The 17,754-nt window shown below is 52.6% G+C and overlaps 8 protein-coding genes across 8 annotated transcripts; 5 read left to right on the top strand and 3 right to left on the bottom strand.

Annotated features, from left to right (window-relative positions):
- Window positions 1-230: 230 nt before the first annotated feature.
- PG994_007783 (40S ribosomal protein uS5) lies at window positions 231-1,239 on the bottom strand (the record flags this gene model as incomplete). Its single annotated transcript, XM_066859192.1, is given in 4 exon segments — window positions 231-488; window positions 555-812; window positions 974-1,080; window positions 1,092-1,239. The coding sequence occupies 4 exon segments, from the start codon at window positions 1,237-1,239 to the stop codon at window positions 231-233; spliced, it is 771 nt and encodes a 256-aa protein (XP_066714679.1).
- A 1,190-nt stretch (window positions 1,240-2,429) lies between these two features.
- Window positions 2,430-3,419, bottom strand: PG994_007782 (3-mercaptopyruvate sulfurtransferase; the record flags this gene model as incomplete). The annotated part of the gene is made up of 2 exons (XM_066859191.1): window positions 2,430-2,484; window positions 2,539-3,419. The coding sequence occupies 2 exons, from the start codon at window positions 3,417-3,419 to the stop codon at window positions 2,430-2,432; spliced, it is 936 nt and encodes a 311-aa protein (XP_066714678.1).
- A 1,133-nt stretch (window positions 3,420-4,552) lies between these two features.
- PG994_007781 (uncharacterized protein) lies at window positions 4,553-5,075 on the top strand (the record flags this gene model as incomplete). Its single annotated transcript, XM_066859190.1, has 4 exons — window positions 4,553-4,694; window positions 4,765-4,796; window positions 4,847-4,910; window positions 4,972-5,075. 4 exons carry the CDS (start codon window positions 4,553-4,555, stop codon window positions 5,073-5,075), a joined length of 342 nt encoding a protein of 113 aa, XP_066714677.1.
- Window positions 5,076-6,363: 1,288 nt separating this feature from the next.
- On the top strand, window positions 6,364-7,116 carry PG994_007780 (uncharacterized protein; the record flags this gene model as incomplete). The annotated part of the gene is made up of 1 exon (XM_066859189.1): window positions 6,364-7,116. The coding sequence occupies one exon, from the start codon at window positions 6,364-6,366 to the stop codon at window positions 7,114-7,116; it is 753 nt and encodes a 250-aa protein (XP_066714676.1).
- Window positions 7,117-8,362: 1,246 nt separating this feature from the next.
- On the top strand, window positions 8,363-10,860 carry PG994_007779 (type I phosphodiesterase/nucleotide pyrophosphatase; the record flags this gene model as incomplete). Its single annotated transcript, XM_066859188.1, has 3 exons — window positions 8,363-9,257; window positions 9,305-10,288; window positions 10,358-10,860. The coding sequence occupies 3 exons, from the start codon at window positions 8,363-8,365 to the stop codon at window positions 10,858-10,860; spliced, it is 2,382 nt and encodes a 793-aa protein (XP_066714675.1).
- Window positions 10,861-11,188: 328 nt separating this feature from the next.
- On the bottom strand, window positions 11,189-12,656 carry PG994_007778 (uncharacterized protein; the record flags this gene model as incomplete). The annotated part of the gene is made up of 2 exons (XM_066859187.1): window positions 11,189-12,390; window positions 12,506-12,656. 2 exons carry the CDS (start codon window positions 12,654-12,656, stop codon window positions 11,189-11,191), a joined length of 1,353 nt encoding a protein of 450 aa, XP_066714674.1.
- Window positions 12,657-13,355: 699 nt separating this feature from the next.
- On the top strand, window positions 13,356-15,017 carry PG994_007777 (uncharacterized protein; the record flags this gene model as incomplete). The annotated part of the gene is made up of 1 exon (XM_066859186.1): window positions 13,356-15,017. One exon carries the CDS (start codon window positions 13,356-13,358, stop codon window positions 15,015-15,017), a length of 1,662 nt encoding a protein of 553 aa, XP_066714673.1.
- A 681-nt stretch (window positions 15,018-15,698) lies between these two features.
- PG994_007776 (heterokaryon incompatibility protein-domain-containing protein) lies at window positions 15,699-17,571 on the top strand (the record flags this gene model as incomplete). The annotated part of the gene is made up of 5 exons (XM_066859185.1): window positions 15,699-15,953; window positions 16,016-16,239; window positions 16,301-16,573; window positions 16,666-17,465; window positions 17,555-17,571. The coding sequence occupies 5 exons, from the start codon at window positions 15,699-15,701 to the stop codon at window positions 17,569-17,571; spliced, it is 1,569 nt and encodes a 522-aa protein (XP_066714672.1).
- Window positions 17,572-17,754: the final 183 nt, after the last annotated feature.

The following is a 17,754-nucleotide window of genomic DNA, read 5'->3' as shown; positions in this document are numbered from 1 at the left end:
CACAATGACCCAGATGTATCACCTCTATGACGGCATTCACAACATTGACATCAAGCGGTCGAACATGGCGTAGTTGTTTGTCAAACGTCAGATTTCATTAGCCATGCTTTTTTGCTAACCTCGTATCTGATCCCTGTATGACCAGAATGTCCGGCCACCAATGCAGTACAAATCAAAGCCTTAAGCCCACGCCGAGTTCCCGAAAAAGACACAGCCCTCTGCTTCCTTCTCTAGTATCGCTTACCCTCACGGAGAGTGTCGGCGAACTCCTCCAACGGGCTGCGGATGAGCTTGGTCTCCTTCCACAGGTTGGGGGTCAGGAAACCGTAGGTGTTGGAGATAGCGGCGAAGGTAGCCTTCAGGGTGTTCTCGAGGGTTTTGGTGGAGCCGGAAGATGAGGTGTAAGCGTCCTCAATACCAGCCAGCTGAAGGAGACGCTTCACGGCGGGGGAAGCGACGATCTGGGTACCACGGGGGGCGGGGATAAGCTGCAAAACAAGGTCAGCAATTATGTTTCAAGGCATTAGTCGTCATTCCGGGCGGTATCCACATACTCTGACGGTGACGGAACCGCACTTGCCGCTCTCCTTGACGGGCAGGGAGTGAGGCAGACCAAGGTTGGTACCCCAGTAACCGCGGCGGACGGGGATGACGCTCAGCTTGGCGATGATGATGGCGGCGCGAATGGCAGTGGCGACTTCCTTGGAGGTCTTGATACCGAGACCGACGTGACCCTCGGAATCACCAATGATGACAATGGCCTTGAATCGGGTACGCTGACCGGCACGGGTCTGCTTCTGGACGGGCTTGATCTGTAGTCGGAAAAAAAAACGAATTAGCAACTTTGACTGGCGATTTCATTGATTCCCCCGCAAAAATTCCCAGTATGGCCGAATTGCCCCAAATTCGTCCAGAGGCCAAATGAGGCGTTTCGCCAGTCGCAAATAAAATATTGTATTTCAAAAAAACGCACCTTCATGACCTCATCCTTGAGCTTGGGCAGGAAGAAGTCGACGATTTGGTACTCCTTGATGGGAGAGAGTGCAGGTAGATCTCCTCCATGGACTTGATCTTGCCGGCCTTCACGAGACGGCCAAGCTTGGTAACGGGCTGCCACTCCTTGGACTCATCGCCCTTGCCGCCGCGGCGACCACGTCCACGTCCGCGACCACGGCCGCGATCTCCACGGCCTCCAAAGCCGGCTCCTCGAGCAGGTGCAGCGCCACCACGGTCAGCCATGTTGACTTATTTGTCGAGTGATTTCGTTTGGGCGGGAAAAGGGAATTGGCTGGGTGGGATTGTCGAGATGTAAATGGCCGCGCTGGGTCGTATGCCTTTTCGTGGTTGCGAAATTAATTCCCTGGCTTGGGGTGCAAGAATCCACACCAAACGACCAATTCAGAAAATCCTCGGAAAAGTGTCAGCTGTGCGCCGGTCCACGGGGTCCTACCGGGTTTGGCCTTTAGGGCTATTTTTCTTGAGAAGTCAAACTACCTTGGTAGCTGTGTGTGGTCTGTGCACAGTGCAATCTTTAAGTGGGGTTGATTTCTGGCATCTGCTGCAGCTGTCAGCCTTAGCAACTACTGTACATGTTCGACAGTAGCCAGTCATGCTACGGGATCCCTCAGAAGGTTAGGTGATATCACGAATACCTCATACAATGCACCAGATGGATTGATCCATGGCATATCTTTGACACTCTGATCAGTCCAAGAGGATATTGACTGTAATGTGTCAAGAAAGATAGGCACACACACACACACACACACACACACACACAAACACGCATTTCTTGCTGTATTCAAACCCTTAATATCCCATCACTAGCTACTACATCGCTAATTATCCTACCTTCAACGCACAAGTAAGAGCTGAGCACAAGCAAGAGCTGAGATGTAAACGCAGGTTTTTTAGGTTTACACTACGGGCTGGTACCATGGGTGGAAACAATTTCACTTGTATGCAGTCGTGGTCCAGACATGATCATGGTCTCGTTTTATTATGCAGGTATGCCCTGCCGGAAGAGCATAATATTCCCTGTTAGATACAGGGCATTTGATGGTCAATCGCATCCTCGGAAAGCCTCGAGGTTGATATAAACATCATGAACAAACGATGTCGCTACTTCAATGTGCTACTCACAGGCATTCAAATCCCCTATTTTACCGTACCAAGACCTGCCCTCAACGCAGAATGCACCCAAATCGCCGTACCGATATAAAAATTCCTTAATTAGGACCAATTCGCCTGCAATGAGTAGAGTGGTTTCGCCGCGAAAGGGACACACGAACTTTGTGCCCGAAAGACTCATGAATAGACGTCGCTGCTCATTCGTAACAATGGATCGCGGATTCCTTAGTAAGGAGGGTATCTAGTCGTTCAAATCAACAACCGTTTCAGCTGGCTTTGCAACTAAAATGGCATCGTAGTTATTCGTCCTTGCGAATGAGAGATTCGGAAGGCGTGACTCTCTGTGCCCATTCCCTGCTGTAATGTTAGTTGCTACTAATGCCACGGAAATCTGTGAGGGTCACTTACGTCCAACTACCGTCGTAGACCTTTCGCTTCTCAGGAGAGCCGTAATTTGCCACTTCAAGTGCCGTGTCGATGACAACAGCAGTAACTCCAGTGCCGCATGATGAGATGATTGGTTTCTCCGGATCGACTCCCTTTTCTTGGAAAAGCTTCTTTAGCCGATCAGCTGGCAAGAAAGCCTTGGTCTCAGGATCCAGCACAGAGCTGAAGGGGATGTTGATCGCACCGGGCATGTGCCCGGAGGAAAGACCCTCTCTCGGCTCAGGTGCAGTACCATCGAATCTCCCTCCTGGTCTAGCATCCAGGATCTGCACTCCCTCTGCACCCTCCTTGTTGAAATCCGAGGCAACCTCCTTCACCTCCTCAAAACTAGCTACCTTATCCTCAGGATCAGACTTAGGGATCGGGTATGCACTGCACTCGACGCTGTAGAGTTCACCGCTCTCTGTGGGGTAGCCCTCTTCTACCCATAGCTTGAAGTTGTTCAGAATATGAACTTTGGCATGGCCAAAAGCCTTGAGGGTCCAGCCAACCCGCGGCGCGCTGAATATGCCTAGCTCTTTTGTATCGTATACCACAACTGTGTCATCCTTCCTGATGCCGAGCTCGCTCATAGCTGCTGCGAAGTTCTTGGCACTCGGTAACATATGCGGATACGGGCTGCGCTTGTCGATGACCTTATCGAGATCGAAAAACTTGGCTTTCGGAATGCGCTTTTCAACAAAGACCTGGATGCCCTTGCGCTCGTCGTTGGGGAGGAACCAGGCTGCACAGACTGGGATCACACGTGGTTCGGGACTGATGGGAGAAGGAGGGCTCTTCTTGAGCGCCTCGGCCAGCTCTTTGGGCGTGACAATGTAGGAAGAGAGGTTCCGTCGTGACATGGTGAACTTGGACCCGCAAATATTTTGGTTGTATGCCGCGCCATAGCTGGCGAGCGGAACATTGCGACAGTAGCCATGGCCGTTAATTGACCAAATGAATCGCAGTCGGGTTTTGTGTAGCTTCCTCCGACCAGTGACTGCTATCAGCTGGCGGAAACTGCAGACTCAAGTCGATAATAAACCCTACCGTCGCAGTCTATTACCGCAAGCAGTGGACTGAACAGTTTTCTGCACAGATGGCAAATGAGAAAGCGCCTCGATACAATGGAGGGAATCTCGTCGCAAATGAAAGGCGCTAGATTGTTGAGAGTCGCTGAGTAGAATTGAGCAGCAACGGAAAGCTTGAGCTTGAGCCGGAGGTTGAGAGCTACCCAGTCAATAATTGAAAAATGAATTGGAGTAGGAGGGTTGGAGGGTTGCTATCGGCTGCGGGGGCGCTACCTATTGGACGAATTTGTATCACTTGCGTAATTCTTTGTCGGGATGAGGACTGCGACAAGGGCTGGTGCAAGTAAAGTGACGTAGGAATCTATCTACCTATGCTACCAGTTCTTCGCTCTGTTCAATGTTTATCTTTCCTATTGAATGATTAAATAGGACCTGGTATGTACGAGGAGATATGGAATTGTTTCTCTCATGCTTCCTACCTGAGAATCGCAGTTTCCTATAAGCATGGAATTCTTTGTTGACCACATGCACATCCAAACATGGAGCAGCATTGATAGGATTGATAGGAAGGCCCATCGAGCGGAGCTGCAAACGTGCAGCTGGAGCTCAGAGCTGGGGACCGGGCTATAGCGCTTCTGGCCTAGCGTATTGTGCTTCCCTGGACGATGGTGGATGGAGCCTGCTAACCTTAGGTTAATAGATTGACCAGTAGCTGGAGTTCATGCAGACGCGCTTTCACTGCAACTGGCATGTGCTTGAAGCCTGCTGTGCCCGATATCATTGTTCACTTTTCATCTAACCGTACCTGTCCAACAATCAACTCGCTGGGCACCTTCGAAAGGACAAGATACATACTTACCTGGTGGTGTAGACAGTGTTATTGTTGTATCTGACCAAATTGTTGTCAACTGAGATTACCCCCTACCGGTACTCCTTTTACTGGCCACAACTCCTGCTTGGTCAACATGAAGGTCAAGATCAAGCAGTGGAATGCAGTAGCAAGCTGGCGTTGGAACTTGCCAGAAGAAGATGTATGCGGCATCTGCCAAGTCCACTTCGATGGCACTTGTCCGACATGCAAATATCCTGGAGATGACTGCAGTCTCTGTGAGTCACTGACTCCCATGCAGTCCTTGTTTACGGCATCATGGATCAATCAATTCTGATAGGCGTCTAGTATCTGGAAAATGCGGCCACAACTTTCATATGGTCAGTCCTGGACCATGCCCCGGGAAATTAATCTAGCTGACCCTTCAAAGCACTGCATACAGGAGTGGATCAAGCAGGAATCGTCCAAAGGCCAATGTCCCATGTGCAGGCAAAGTGAGTCATTGTATCTTAATGCTGTCTGCCCTGTACTAGTGTAGCTGACCACGTATTTCAGAGTTTGAATGGGGACCAGATCTTGACCCGCAGCAGGAACAACAGCATGACCAACAGCCTCAGGAAGGCCAGCAGCCGGGAGGTATGGTCATGGCTGACAACTGAAGCCCCCTTGTGACTACTACACTATGCGTTTGAGACTTTGGAGGCAAGCGTTCAGGCAGCCAGAGCCTGATGCTGCTTGTGCTTATGCTATGGTCTGGGGGTAGAGAGATGGCCATGCTTAGTCTGGATTACTTACTAAACTCTATCACCCCATGATCAGAGCTTACAAGAGCCTGTAAGGAGTCAAGCTGTATCTATACAGTTGCTTCTTTCTACTCAGGGGAAATGGCTCGTTGCTCAGTGCGACCTGCTTGCCTACTGTACGGGGCTAGACATTTCTGACGGAAGTCGCATTGAGTGAGCGGATAAGCAAGGGTTTCGATCTAGCTCTATGAGATGGTATCTTTGATGCTCTTGAAGCCCCTAATTCGAGTTAAAATGATCTCGCCTCTACAGACAGGCAATAATCCACATCGGGCATTTGTGGCGTTATACTATGTCCTTTCGGTGTCACATCGAGATAATAGGGGATGGAAGGTAGCCACTCAGCATAGGCATACTGGGTCGGTTCGAAATATAAGTTCTCTTGGAGAGAAAACCTCGGCCTTCTACGAGTTGGTTGGACAGCAAACGGTTGTGTAAGTCAGTTATGAATACATGGAAGGGGCTAGCCTATGAAAGGGGGCACAGTTCTGTTCCTCTCTCGCTGGTAAAAGTTAAGTACGCATTGGAAGCGTAGCGTTGCTGCACTATCCCGACACACAAGAATCCAGATCTGATGCCTATCCATCTCAGGGAAGAAGTGACACGGGATATCTCAGGCAGGTGATCTGTTCTGCGGTCTGGAGTTACACATCAATACAAGACAGGCCTTTAAGGTAGTAGTATTTACCCCACGGAGCGATAAGATAGAAGCTCCGGCCCTGCTTCAATTAACGAACCCACCCGATTTCTCCGCAGTTCATGACGGCACTAAAAGCAGAGCCCGGACAAGACAGCACGTTCTGGCCTGTCTGCTGCTGTACAACGAGCTACTGCAGCTCCAATACGTTACTTCAAGTTTGACTTGCATTGCACGGCACACGCGTTCCGTGTCCCTTCTTTTCTGTTCCCTCCAGTCCGATTCGATCCAACCAGCCAGCCAACTTGTCTGGAATCTGGACCCATCGCATCCGACCCAAGCTTCCTTTCCAAATGTAAACCTTAGAGCTGAAGTCATGATGCGCCAATACCATTGCTCAGCCCAGCATCCCTCTTGCCGCCTTCCTCCCCATCACCACCAACAGCCCAATCGTCGCATCCACATCCACGTTGCCCCTCTGATTCTGCCGCCCAACAAATCGACAAAATGACGGATCCCGCTCATGCGACTTCGCCCACCCACGAACTGCAGCCTTCCTCTCCAGGAATCCCTACTGCTGCCGAGCACGAACAAGATGCACAGCAGCAAAGCCCTCCTTTCGCGCCCATCTACACGCTCGTAACCAACACGTCAACGCGGACAACCCACCATCCGCACGTCCATTACATCTTCAACGATGACGACCCCGACATTCTATCGCAAGCCCTCGCGCAGCAACACGGACTAAACGTGGACGAGTCTACATCGGACCCCAAGTCCCACAGCCGGACGGTGCTCTTGGATGTCGAGCCAGATGCCGATGGCGGTTACAAAGTGTCTTGGGCGTCCAGCCTCTCGCCATCCTGGGCTGTTGTCGACGCACGATTAAGCCGGATAACCCCACCATCCGAAGCCGAGGGCGCCAAACCAAGCGATCATGCCGAGAACTCGCAAAAGTCCGATAGGCTGATGCTCAGGATCGATGGTATCGAGGCTGCCTCTGCCGGCACCGAAAGCGAGTTGAGGCTTTCCAATAGGAGCGGGCAGGGTTCCGGTTCCGGCAGTAGTATAGGAAGCTCGCAGAGGGAGAAGGAAACCGAAAGCTATTCCACTCTCGTGGATGAGTTCGAGAGGAGGATGGTTATGTTGCGGAAGATGGTCGATTGGAGTGAAGAGAGGAGACAAAAAGTAGAAGCCGAGGGAAATGCGGAACCCGTTTCCGCCATACAACATGAAATTCATGTTACGGAGCCAGCATAACTATGAAGTTAGTCGAGCCCCCTGGAACTCAGCAGAACCCCATGTGGTTATGCCCATGGGGAGTCCCCAGGATACCCAGGAAATGGAAAGTACGTTGTCCATCCAGCGTGGTCTACGATGTAGCGCTCTTTGGTCAAGACAAACCCATCGAGAAGCCTGCCGGCGCGAATGAGATCCGCAGTGGTAACTAAGACAAAGACTACGCCCCAGGGAGTAGCTCTGGCCTACTAATGTAGATCATGCGCCTTTTGATAGGCATGCTGTCTGAATGTATTGCTAGAGGTCGAAGGCTTGGAGGGCATGATTGAAGCGTGAGTCAAACAAACGATGGGACATTAAGCAACATAATACTTTACGAGGGCTCGCAGGCAGAACCTCAACCTTCGGCTCTTGACCGACCTCATACTTTTCGCCTCCTTAATAACCACGACTGTCATGAAGATATACAGTCAGAACAATAAATGTCGGCTTGCCTGCATATATGCATTCCTTCATACCTCTTGAGGTGCGACTTAGTCGGACTCATGTGTTCCTGTTATATGTGACCAGATGTAATTTGGGAGACTCCCCCGTTCCCCTTGGTCATGCACTGTTCATGCTATGCAGCCAATTTGGCTTGGAGTAGCAATTCCATGCTGTGTCGTGCAGTACAGCTGGCCTTTTAGATACTGTCAATTTAGACGGATGCTGCATGTTGCAGACAGTTCTAGCTAAAAGTAACACAAGCCACCCATTCCCATACCTTTACTCGATCTGGTCTGTTTGCGAAGCTGCTTATCCTCTCTTTTGAGAACTGTTTGTATGGCTAGATGGCACGATGTGCATGATATCAACAACGAACACCTATTCCATCACGTATGATATGCATAAAGGCAGGAACCGACTTCTGATTGAACTTCCACGACTATGATCATACATGCAAATGCTTCTTGGTCTATTCTACATTGATATCATCTATCAAATACTGTGCTGGCCTATTGAGGAAGCAAAGGTCCTTTATGTTGTACAGTACTTGCCGTTGGGATTTTGGGGCGCTGAACTAAAGAGGCTAAAGGGGGCGCATAGAGCTATTTCTGGAGTAAACCCCTGATCCCGGTCGCTATTTCCCCATGCCCCTGCTCTTAGCTAAGGGTCCATTCAGGATCATACGTATCTCAACGACATCGGCTCAGCATCCACCCTGAATTAATGTGCCTGCTATGAATCAACCCCAACGACTCCAGAGGGTTCTACATTCGATACAAATATGCCGTCGCCACAGCCTCTAAAGATTATCGGCGGCCCCCAACGGCGCGAGAGCAATTACTTGCTGTCGCCCGTCGCTTACGATGACGACGCCACGTCCCTGCATAGCAACCGGAGCGACCAGGAAACCGACAGCGAGGATGACGAGGTGCTGGCGCACGCCCGAAACAGCCAGGAGCTACGTGCGCGCGACCGCCTGGTGCTGATGGAGGAGGAGGAGATGGACCGGCTTGTCGCCGACACGCGGGCCAAGAAGGAAGAGCGCGAGCGCCTACGACGCGGCAGCAACCTGGCCATCCCCAACCCACTCAGCATCCTGCGCAGGAGCCGCTCGAACAGCCCCCTGGACACCGCCGCCGGCGGCTCGACCGATAACCTCGTCGTCGGCGACGATGGCGGCGAGAGGAGGAAGAAGCGGCGGTCGCGGCGGAAGGAGAAGAAGGACCGGCTGCTGCAGGACGCCCGGCACGGCGAGGATGCTGAGCTGATGTACGAGATGGAGTCGGGCGACATGAAAGAGGGCAGCTCTACAGGTGATAGCAGTGATCGAGAGGGAAGTGATGAGCTCGACCGCCGACACCTGAGCATGCATTCCAAGACGGACAAGAAGAGGCGATGGAAGAGGTGGCTGTTCCTGTATACGCTGATCGCCGTCGGCTTCGCATTCGTCGTCCTTCTCGCATGGAAGATATCCCTAGACAAGAAGCGAGAGACCCAGAAGTACGTCAGCAACGGGACTGCGCTGTTTGCCCCGACCACGATCATCATCAGTCTTGACGGGTTCCGTGCGGACTTCTTGCAGCGTGGCCTGACACCCCGGCTCAATTCTTTCGTCAAGGAGGGCGTTTCTCCCTTGTACATGTTACCCTCGTTTCCGTCAGTGACGTTTCCTGTGAGTTCCCGCCATCAAATATCACTTTCCTGATCTCTTCCCGGAATGCAGCTAACTGGCGCAGAATCACTATACTCTTGCTACGGGTCTTTACCCCCGAAAGCCATGGTGTGGTCGGAAATACCTTCTGGGACCCCGACCTTCAGGCCGAATTCTATTATACGGATCCCTCAAGAAGCATGCAATCGAAGTGGTGGGACGGAGAACCCTTTTGGGTGACCGCCGAGACTCAAGGTATCCGCACTGCCGTCCACATGTGGCCTGGCAGCGAAGCCCATATCATGGACATGGAGCCCAGTTTCTTGGATCCCTACAAGGGCAAAGAGAAGTTGCCCAAGAAGGTCGACAGACTTCTTGAGCTGCTGGACATGCCCGGCATGGAGAATCCCGGGGTCGACATCAGCGACATGAGGCCACAATTGATTGCCGCCTATGTCCCCAACGTCGACGCTGACGGTCACCGGTACGGCCCTAATAGCACAGAGATCCGCTCTACGATCAAGGATGTGGACACAATGCTCGATCAGCTATTCCATGGATTGGAGCAACGAAATTTGACGAACATTGTGAATGTCATCATCGTCTCGGACCACGGCATGGCCACAACCGATGTCTCTCGCATGATACAGATCGATGATGTCGTTGACCTCGATAAGGTGGCACACGTCGACGGTTGGCCTTTGGTTGGAATCCGGCCCAAGGACCCGGCCGACCTCCAAGTGCTATACGAGCAAGCGCTTGGCAATTTGAAAGACAACCCCAGCTATGAGGTACGCCTCAAGGACAAGGACATGCCCGAGCGTTACCATTTTTCAAAGAACGATCGCATTGCCCCTCTCTGGATCATCCCCAAAGCAGGATGGGCTATCGTGAAGAAGGAAGAGTTCGACATTCAGGATGCCAAAACCAAGGGATTGGAATATGATCCGCACGGTTTGCATGGTTACGATCATGAGCACCCCTTGATGCGAGCTATCTTCATTGCCCGCGGCCCAGCCTTCCCCCATCAACCTAATAGCAAAATCGAGGCATTTCGTAAGTTACTTACTTCCAATCAGCACATATGCGCAATACTAAAGACAACCCCGCTGATCAATCATCCAGAAAATATTGAAGTATACAATATGCTTTGTGATTCCGTCGGTATGGAACCAAAGCCGAACAACGGGACCATTCGTTTACCTCTCAAGCCTATTGGGCTTCACGACTCGGAGCCCGGCATCGAAGAGCTTGCGGATCCAGAGACGACCGCTTCTTCTCCGGCAGCAGCAGCCTCGGCAGCTACATCAGTCTCCGCCACTTCATCGGTCGGAAATGCTGTCACTACTACTACAACGGCCCAGAACCCAACATCGACACAACCGATTGGTGTAGACCCTGTGAAGGCTAGCTCTTCAAAGGGCTCAGGAGTCGAGCCTGTGGTGGGTAGCCCCTCAAAACCCTTAGGGGTTGACCCGGTCGAGACAGGGCCCCCAGAGAGACCTCACCCGAACGAGGATAAAGAGGAGACACAACACTTTAAGAGTACTACGGAGCTGTGGGACTGGCTGAAAGATAAGGCCGGACATGTTTGGGGTAAAGTCACCGGCGGATCGGGGTCTAGCTGAGCACCCTTTGGAAGTAAAGAGTTTTTCTTTTCTTTTTGGTATTATCATAAAGCGATGCATTGCGTTCAGTTGTTTCATGGTGGAAGGGCTTTTGCATAGCATTTGGCCCCTGATACCCGCCACGGAGAGGCATGGAAGGCGTCACGGCGTTTGTGTGTTCATTAGAACTACTACACCTTTTCAGGGGCATTGGTCTCGATCATAATAATTCATTGAATTGAGTCTAACCGGCCTGTAGGCATGAACTTGGGCCCCCAAAAGACAAAACTCTAGTGTGGGTATCATAAAAGTACATATGGGATAGAGCGTCAGGATTCTGATACGCCATTCAGCGAAAAGATAGGCCAGCCCCTTCACAAACACTTCCCCTGTTGAACCACTTCACGCCTGGCAGGAGCTCGCTCGTCACCCATCGTGCCGTTTTCGTGTGCATGCTACCATCGCCGAATGGCTCTGCGGTCGTCTTGTCCCTTTTCAACCTCTTCTCTGCCTCCAGATCAAGATCCCGCAGAGCAGCATCGACACCGTCCACGTCCACAGAGCTTCTCGCAGAATTTGCAGCGGGCTTCTCCTCATCTCCGTCGCCCCGCGGGAAACTCGTCCGGCCCTCGGCCAGCGCTTGGAAGATGACGAGCTGGTCCTGCAGGTACTCATCGACGGCGCCGCGCCGCAGCTCCACTTCCTCGTACAGCTGCTTCGACACGTGGCGCGAGATCTCGTTGCTTAGCGTCGTGGGGGTTTTGTTCTTACGTTTGCTGGCGTACATGTAGTCGCGGCCCCATCGACGAGAGGACGGCGAAGATGATGCGTTGCTGTCGCTGTCGTCGGCGGTGTTGTGCGCTACCAGGAGCACGTACATGCGCGCGTCGTGTCCGCTCTCCTCAACGACCTTGAAGCGGACCTCGGCGCCGGGGAAGAGAGTGTCAAGGTCCTGGGCCAGAGCATCTTGGAGCGGCGAGTGGAGCGGGGTGGGTGCCAGTATGCTTGCGTCGATCCGCTTGATCTGGAAGTCGTCGTCCTTGGTAGTAGCCGTCGACGAGGTTATGTCTTCGGCCTCCCTTTCTTTCAGCTTCAGGGTCTGGCCCAGAGGTAGGGGGTGGATTCTGAACCAGACGCTACCCTTGCCGGACGACCCCGTGCTCCAGCTGCGCTGCAGCAGCCGGCGCTCGACGCGCACGCCCGCGAACCGCGCCTCCAGCGTGGGCAGCAGAACCTGATCCAGGTACTCGTACGAGAGCGAGAGGGAGACGTTGGTGCCGCCCTGGATCTCGAGCTCGATGGGCGTCCCGTCGTCGCCGCCGGCCGCGAACAGGAGATATGGCAGAACTGCCTGGAATATGAGCATGGTGCTGGCGGCGGGCGAAGCGGCGTCGATGGTCAGTTTCCTCTGCTCCGCAGACGCCAGCGCTTGGGGTGGTGTCAGGGAGGGCCGGAACTCTAGGGTGTGGCTGCCGACTGATAGGCCCTCGACCTCGGCGCCTGTAGCTTCAGCGAGCCATTTTATGCTGGCTACGTGCTGCGACTTGAGTCCTGTCAGAATGTATTAGTTACTCTTTACGGTTCTTGTTTTTCATCCCCAGAAATTGGTGGTGATGGCCGCCATGTTTTGCTTGGTGTTGGCGTTGTGCTATTACTAACAACTTACCTCCTCCACGGCCACCGGAACGGTTGCCGCGTACGTGCGTGATGCGGATCGGCTGCGATGTCACGGCCGCTAGAGCGACGGAGATGCGGACCAATTGACCCCCACCTTCTCCGGTGCGGCCATCGAGCTCGATGGGCTTCTTTGGCTTCATGATATGTATGGTCGTGGAGTCGTCACAGTCGTCAAAGTAAATGAGTGGCAAGTGAAGAGATCGTAGGGTATGCTTTTTCTTACCCTTCACTAAATACATACCCACGTATTTGAACGTTCCTGCTGTTCGGGGCGTAGACTCTACAATTCCTTAGTGAGTCATCCGGGCTGTGCGAAGGTTAGTGCTTAATGAATCAATATGAACCATTGCAACAGCCCTGGCTGGTCTTTTGTCCATTAGCTTTCATCGATTGATTTTGGCAAATCTCACGGCTGACGGATTGAAATGTTGAAATCGGCAGCTAGAGAGTTTACAATCCAGGATTGATCTGCTTGAAGGTTGAGAGTACAGAGTGTTGGATCAGCTTGCACCTGTATTTGCGAGGGCATTGTGATTTGATACGTGTGTATAATTCTCAGGAGACGTAACCATGCATTCTGTTTGTGCTTCACATACCAAATGTTGTTTGGCTTCTTGCGGCATCTCCCTCTAATTGACTTAGAAGCAGCTGCTATGCCATATGCAAGCAAGACCCACCAAAATCATTTACGGGTGTTTTCTGTTTTAGCGCAGTGACTGCCTGAAGCACAACCAAGCAACCTACCTTCATCAGCATCTGGAAATCGAAATAACCTCGTAGATGTAGAGCCAATCTGCCACGTCACATATTGGATTATCACCCGTTGCGCCAGCATCAATATGAGCTCCAAACGCCAGGCCGAGGACGTTTCATCACGATCCACGTCGAAACGACAGCGACAAAGCACAAACAAACACTCGTCGCAAGTCGACCAAACTTACGGCCAACGAACGGCCTTTGGCGACCTACGCGATCCCACCATACCCAATGACGATGACTTGGAGTGGGAAGACGAGACAGATGCTTTGGCATACTTGCTGTCTGTCCGGACAGAGGCCCACGGCATCCCCAACCTGTTTGTGGCCTCCAAGCCCATCGGGCCCAGCAATGAATCGGTCGACCGAAGTATCTACGCCGATGGCAAGGGCGATTTCAGAGGATTCTACCAAGATGGAGCATACACGGCCTTGCCCGAACATTATTACGACGAGGAGGACTATGATGAAACTGAGGAACTCGAGGAAGTTGCTGCAGACGGCCCAGGAGCGGTAGATGCTACGGATGCAGACTACGACGAGGAATACAGTGACGACGCCAGCCTTGGCTGCCCGCGCAACAGCAACATCGACGAGATTCATGAAGCATACTACGGCTCTCTGATACAACAGTATCTGAATCTCCGCCAAATACTACATTCCACCCCACCAGACAGTCTTGTCGCATCCTTGCCTTTGGACAACCCTACAGAGGTTGACAACTTCGGCGCATCACCAGACATCTTCAGACAGTGGGCTGGTCGCCTAATGAATACCGATCCGCTGCCTGCCCAAATAGCCTCAATGCACAAGGACGGCGTGATTCGTTTACTGCGCATCATCCTCACCGGGAAGTTCTTTAGGAAAGGACAGGAGCTTTACGAACGGACTAGTCGTTGGCTATGGGCTTTGCTAGCACGCCTCCCCGACAAAGGCGAGCTTTACTACCAGGAAATTGGCTGGGTACGGGAATTGGGCAAACGCGCAGTCCTATTCATGGTAAGCTTGGCGGAAGCTGAAATATTGCACCAAGATTACGACGTCCGTGGGACCAAAGACAGTGACGAAGGCGATGGAGTGGAGCTCGAGGTCGATGAAAACGTTGACGATGTGTCAAGCGAACCGGCTTCGATTGATGACACTGCACCTGACCGAGAGGACAACCCGCCAAATGACCAAGTCACGCAGGATAGTGCTGTGACTAGGGACCAAGACAACCAAAACCAAGCAAACGACGAGACTGCAAACCCTCCTGCGTCTCCTGCGCCGGTTAAGGAGGAAGCAGCACCACAGCGACCGGAAGGTGGAGCCGATAATGCTACATCTCCATCCGACGTTGAAATGCCAGATGACTCGGACATGGACGAAGGGGAAGTATCTGCCGTTTCACAGCCCAAGATTGAATCGACAACAGCTGACATAGAGATGGCCAAGTCAAAACTTCTAGCACAACTTGGCGGTCTCGATGGAACAGCAGACAGTGGCGAATCCGAAGAGCTTGAGCCCCATAAAGAAACTTCGGAGCACGCAGAGCCTGAAGTCACAGAGGAAACTTCGGACTTCGCAGAAAGCCTTATTGACCCTGAGGAAGTTGAAGATGAAGAAGCTGCCAGGACCAAGGCCAACGTCCGGACTACGCTCAATATGATCCTCACGGTTGCTGGTGAGTTCTACGGGCAGCGGGATCTGCTGGAGTTCCGTGACCCCTTCGGCAGGATTTCTGAAGAAGGTAACATTCGCCAGTAACCGCCTGCTGTAAGGTTACAGGATGTAGCATATCAAGAACGGGTCGGCACAGATGTCTGTAAGTAGTATGGGGACGGGTGCATTGGATTGGCCGTACTTGGCTAGCTAGATGAGCACAATACTGGTCTTTGGCTACACCTACCGTAGTCTACTGCGTAATAATACTATTCAGAATCATTTAAAGTGTTATAAGTGCCCAAACCAACGATGCGCGTTTTGCATTGTTTCAGCTCATCGAGAGATGCAGGGTGTTCCAAAATTCCATTGGCTACTATGTCTCAGCAGCCGAGTTGCTGCCTGATGGTCTGCATGAGAGTGTGGGTGTCTTCCAAGAGGCCGCACCATGAACATGGCGGTGCTTTCTCAACTCACATGGTAATATACATATTGTTGCATATTTAGGCTTATAAGAGGACCAGCTAAATCGTGTTTTGTATAGTAATAGTGAGACTTCTAAACTTTGAGACCATCCTTTATTCTTGCACAGGCTTCGATAATATGGGAGACGTGGGAGACGTGGGAGACGTGGGAGATGTGGGAGACGTGCTAGGCCTGGGCCTGGGCCTGGGCATGGAATTGGACCTGCTAGGTCTGAGCGAACCTGACAGTATGAAGCCAGCAGCGTGACTTGAGGGAGACAGGTCCGGCAATCATTTCACAATATGCGACACCTGCCGCACGATGAATATCGAGTCACTCATGGCCAAGGTTATGTACTACGACAAGCCAAAGTTCAGCTGCGATCTCTGCTCCAGCTTCGGGAGAGACGTGGGGACGTTCCATTGCGTCTTTGACGGGAATGAGACAAAAGGCGGTGCTGCTGCTAATAAGAGGGAGGACAACACGCCGCCGGCGCCGGTCGCGCTCGGGTATTACAACAATGCCAGACCTGAACCCATGATACGGCATCCCTTTCCATATGTGTTCACCCGCCAGGTGATCCCGCTGCTACGAGTTACGGGATCCCGGCAAATAAACATGTGCAAGAAGATTTGCAGCCGGGCGCGGCGGCAGGATTCATACGTGGATGTATGGCGCGGGATGCTGCTGCTGCTGCTGCTGAATTACACTACAACGATAACAAGCCATTAAAGACCACCACCCCGATCTCGCAGCATCCCGCGCGGCTGCTCGACGTATTTCCCGACGGTGTGAAGTCGCACTGGAGCGAGAGATCTCCCGTACGCCTGGTGTCATCGGAGTCGGAGTCCTGGTCTGAATCGTCGAAGGCCCTTCCTGACTTCATCGCATTGAGTCATTGTTGGGGCGGAACACTGGCCAAGGACCTCATCACCACATCCGCAAACATTCAATTCCCGCCTTCGCGGCATACTCCACGGGATCCTGCCGCCCTCGTTCCAGGACGCCGTCACGATAACGCGGCCGCTCGGTATCCGATACCTGTGGGTCGACGCCCTGTGCATCATCCAGGACTCCAAAGAGGACTGGGCCACCGAGTCCGTCAAAATGGCCTCAATCTACCGCCATGCCTTCTTGACCATCGCTGCAGACAACAGCCCGGATAGATTTGGCGGGATACGAAGAAGAGGAGGGCTGTTCCCACCGACGGTCCAGATTATGAAACAGATAAACAGGGTCAATTGTTATTGGTGGACAACGAAGAAAACATTAACATCTATAACAACAGCAACTGCTTCACAGAGATCACGAACATGCTGAGCACCGGCGAGGAGTCCACTCTCCTGATCTACAGACCACCGCTGAATCTGGACAGGCCAAGCGCCCCCGAGGACAGCATCCTTTCCACGCGGGGCTGGACGTTCCAGGAGAACATACTGTCGCCGCGGACCATCCACTTCACCGCCACCCAGATGGTATGGGAGAGCCGCGGCGCCTTCACGACCGAAGACGGCCTCCCGTTTGTCCGCGAGTTCGGCGGCGACAAGTTGGAGGTGCGGTCGATTGGTCCCGTAGCAGCCAGGCGGCTCGCGGCGCAGACGGGGGCGCGCTACCTGGCCGGCCTGTGGGCGCACATCCTGGCCACCGATCTCGGCTGGTATCACACCTCTTATCTGGATCCGGGACCCCGGCACGAACCGCCCAGGAAGCCGACGTGGTCTTGGACGTCCCGTGACATCCCTGTGGCCTGGAAGTCGGCGGAACCGGTCTTCCCGGCCATACGTCCCGACGAGGTCGACGACGCGACCAGGGTGTACAGGAGTGGTATCCGACTGGTCGAATCCTTGGTCCTGCAAGACGTGGAGTTAGAGTGTCTCGACGGGTCCGATAATCCCTTTGGCCCCATCATATCGGACAAGTTGCACGTCACCTGTTCCAAGGGCAAATGCGGTCTAGTCCAGAACACGTTCCCGTGGGGCGGTCGCTGTGTCGTGCTTCCTTCCGATGGTGGTTCGCCCCTGGCGGCAGAGCACAAAGCCATCATGGATTACGATGATAGCCCGGGGCCTGTAGAATATGTGATCCTAGGTACGTCGCGGAGTGTGGTCCGCGATGGGATTGAAGTGACTCTTCTTCTTGTGAAACCGAGTTTTAATTCTACCCATGAAGCGCAAAAGCCACCTATCTATACTAGGGTCGGGATAGCCCATGTGCAAGACTATCAGAATGTAATAGCAGAAACTTGGTGTTCACAAACAGAGGAAGTTGACATTATCATTGAATAAGAATCATCGTTATTTTCGGAAATTTCCGTTACTTGGTCTGCTTTTGATTCAAGGTCGTGGCAACTGAGGCCGCGCGACTTTATTTAGACCTA

Source organism: Apiospora phragmitis, assembly GCF_038363925.1.
Source record: "Apiospora phragmitis strain CBS 135458 chromosome Unknown utg000007l:2111988.0-4706623.0:1.0-2598199.0, whole genome shotgun sequence".
NCBI lineage: Eukaryota > Fungi > Ascomycota > Sordariomycetes > Amphisphaeriales > Apiosporaceae > Apiospora > Apiospora phragmitis.
This window is presented reverse-complemented; position numbering and strand designations above follow the sequence as displayed.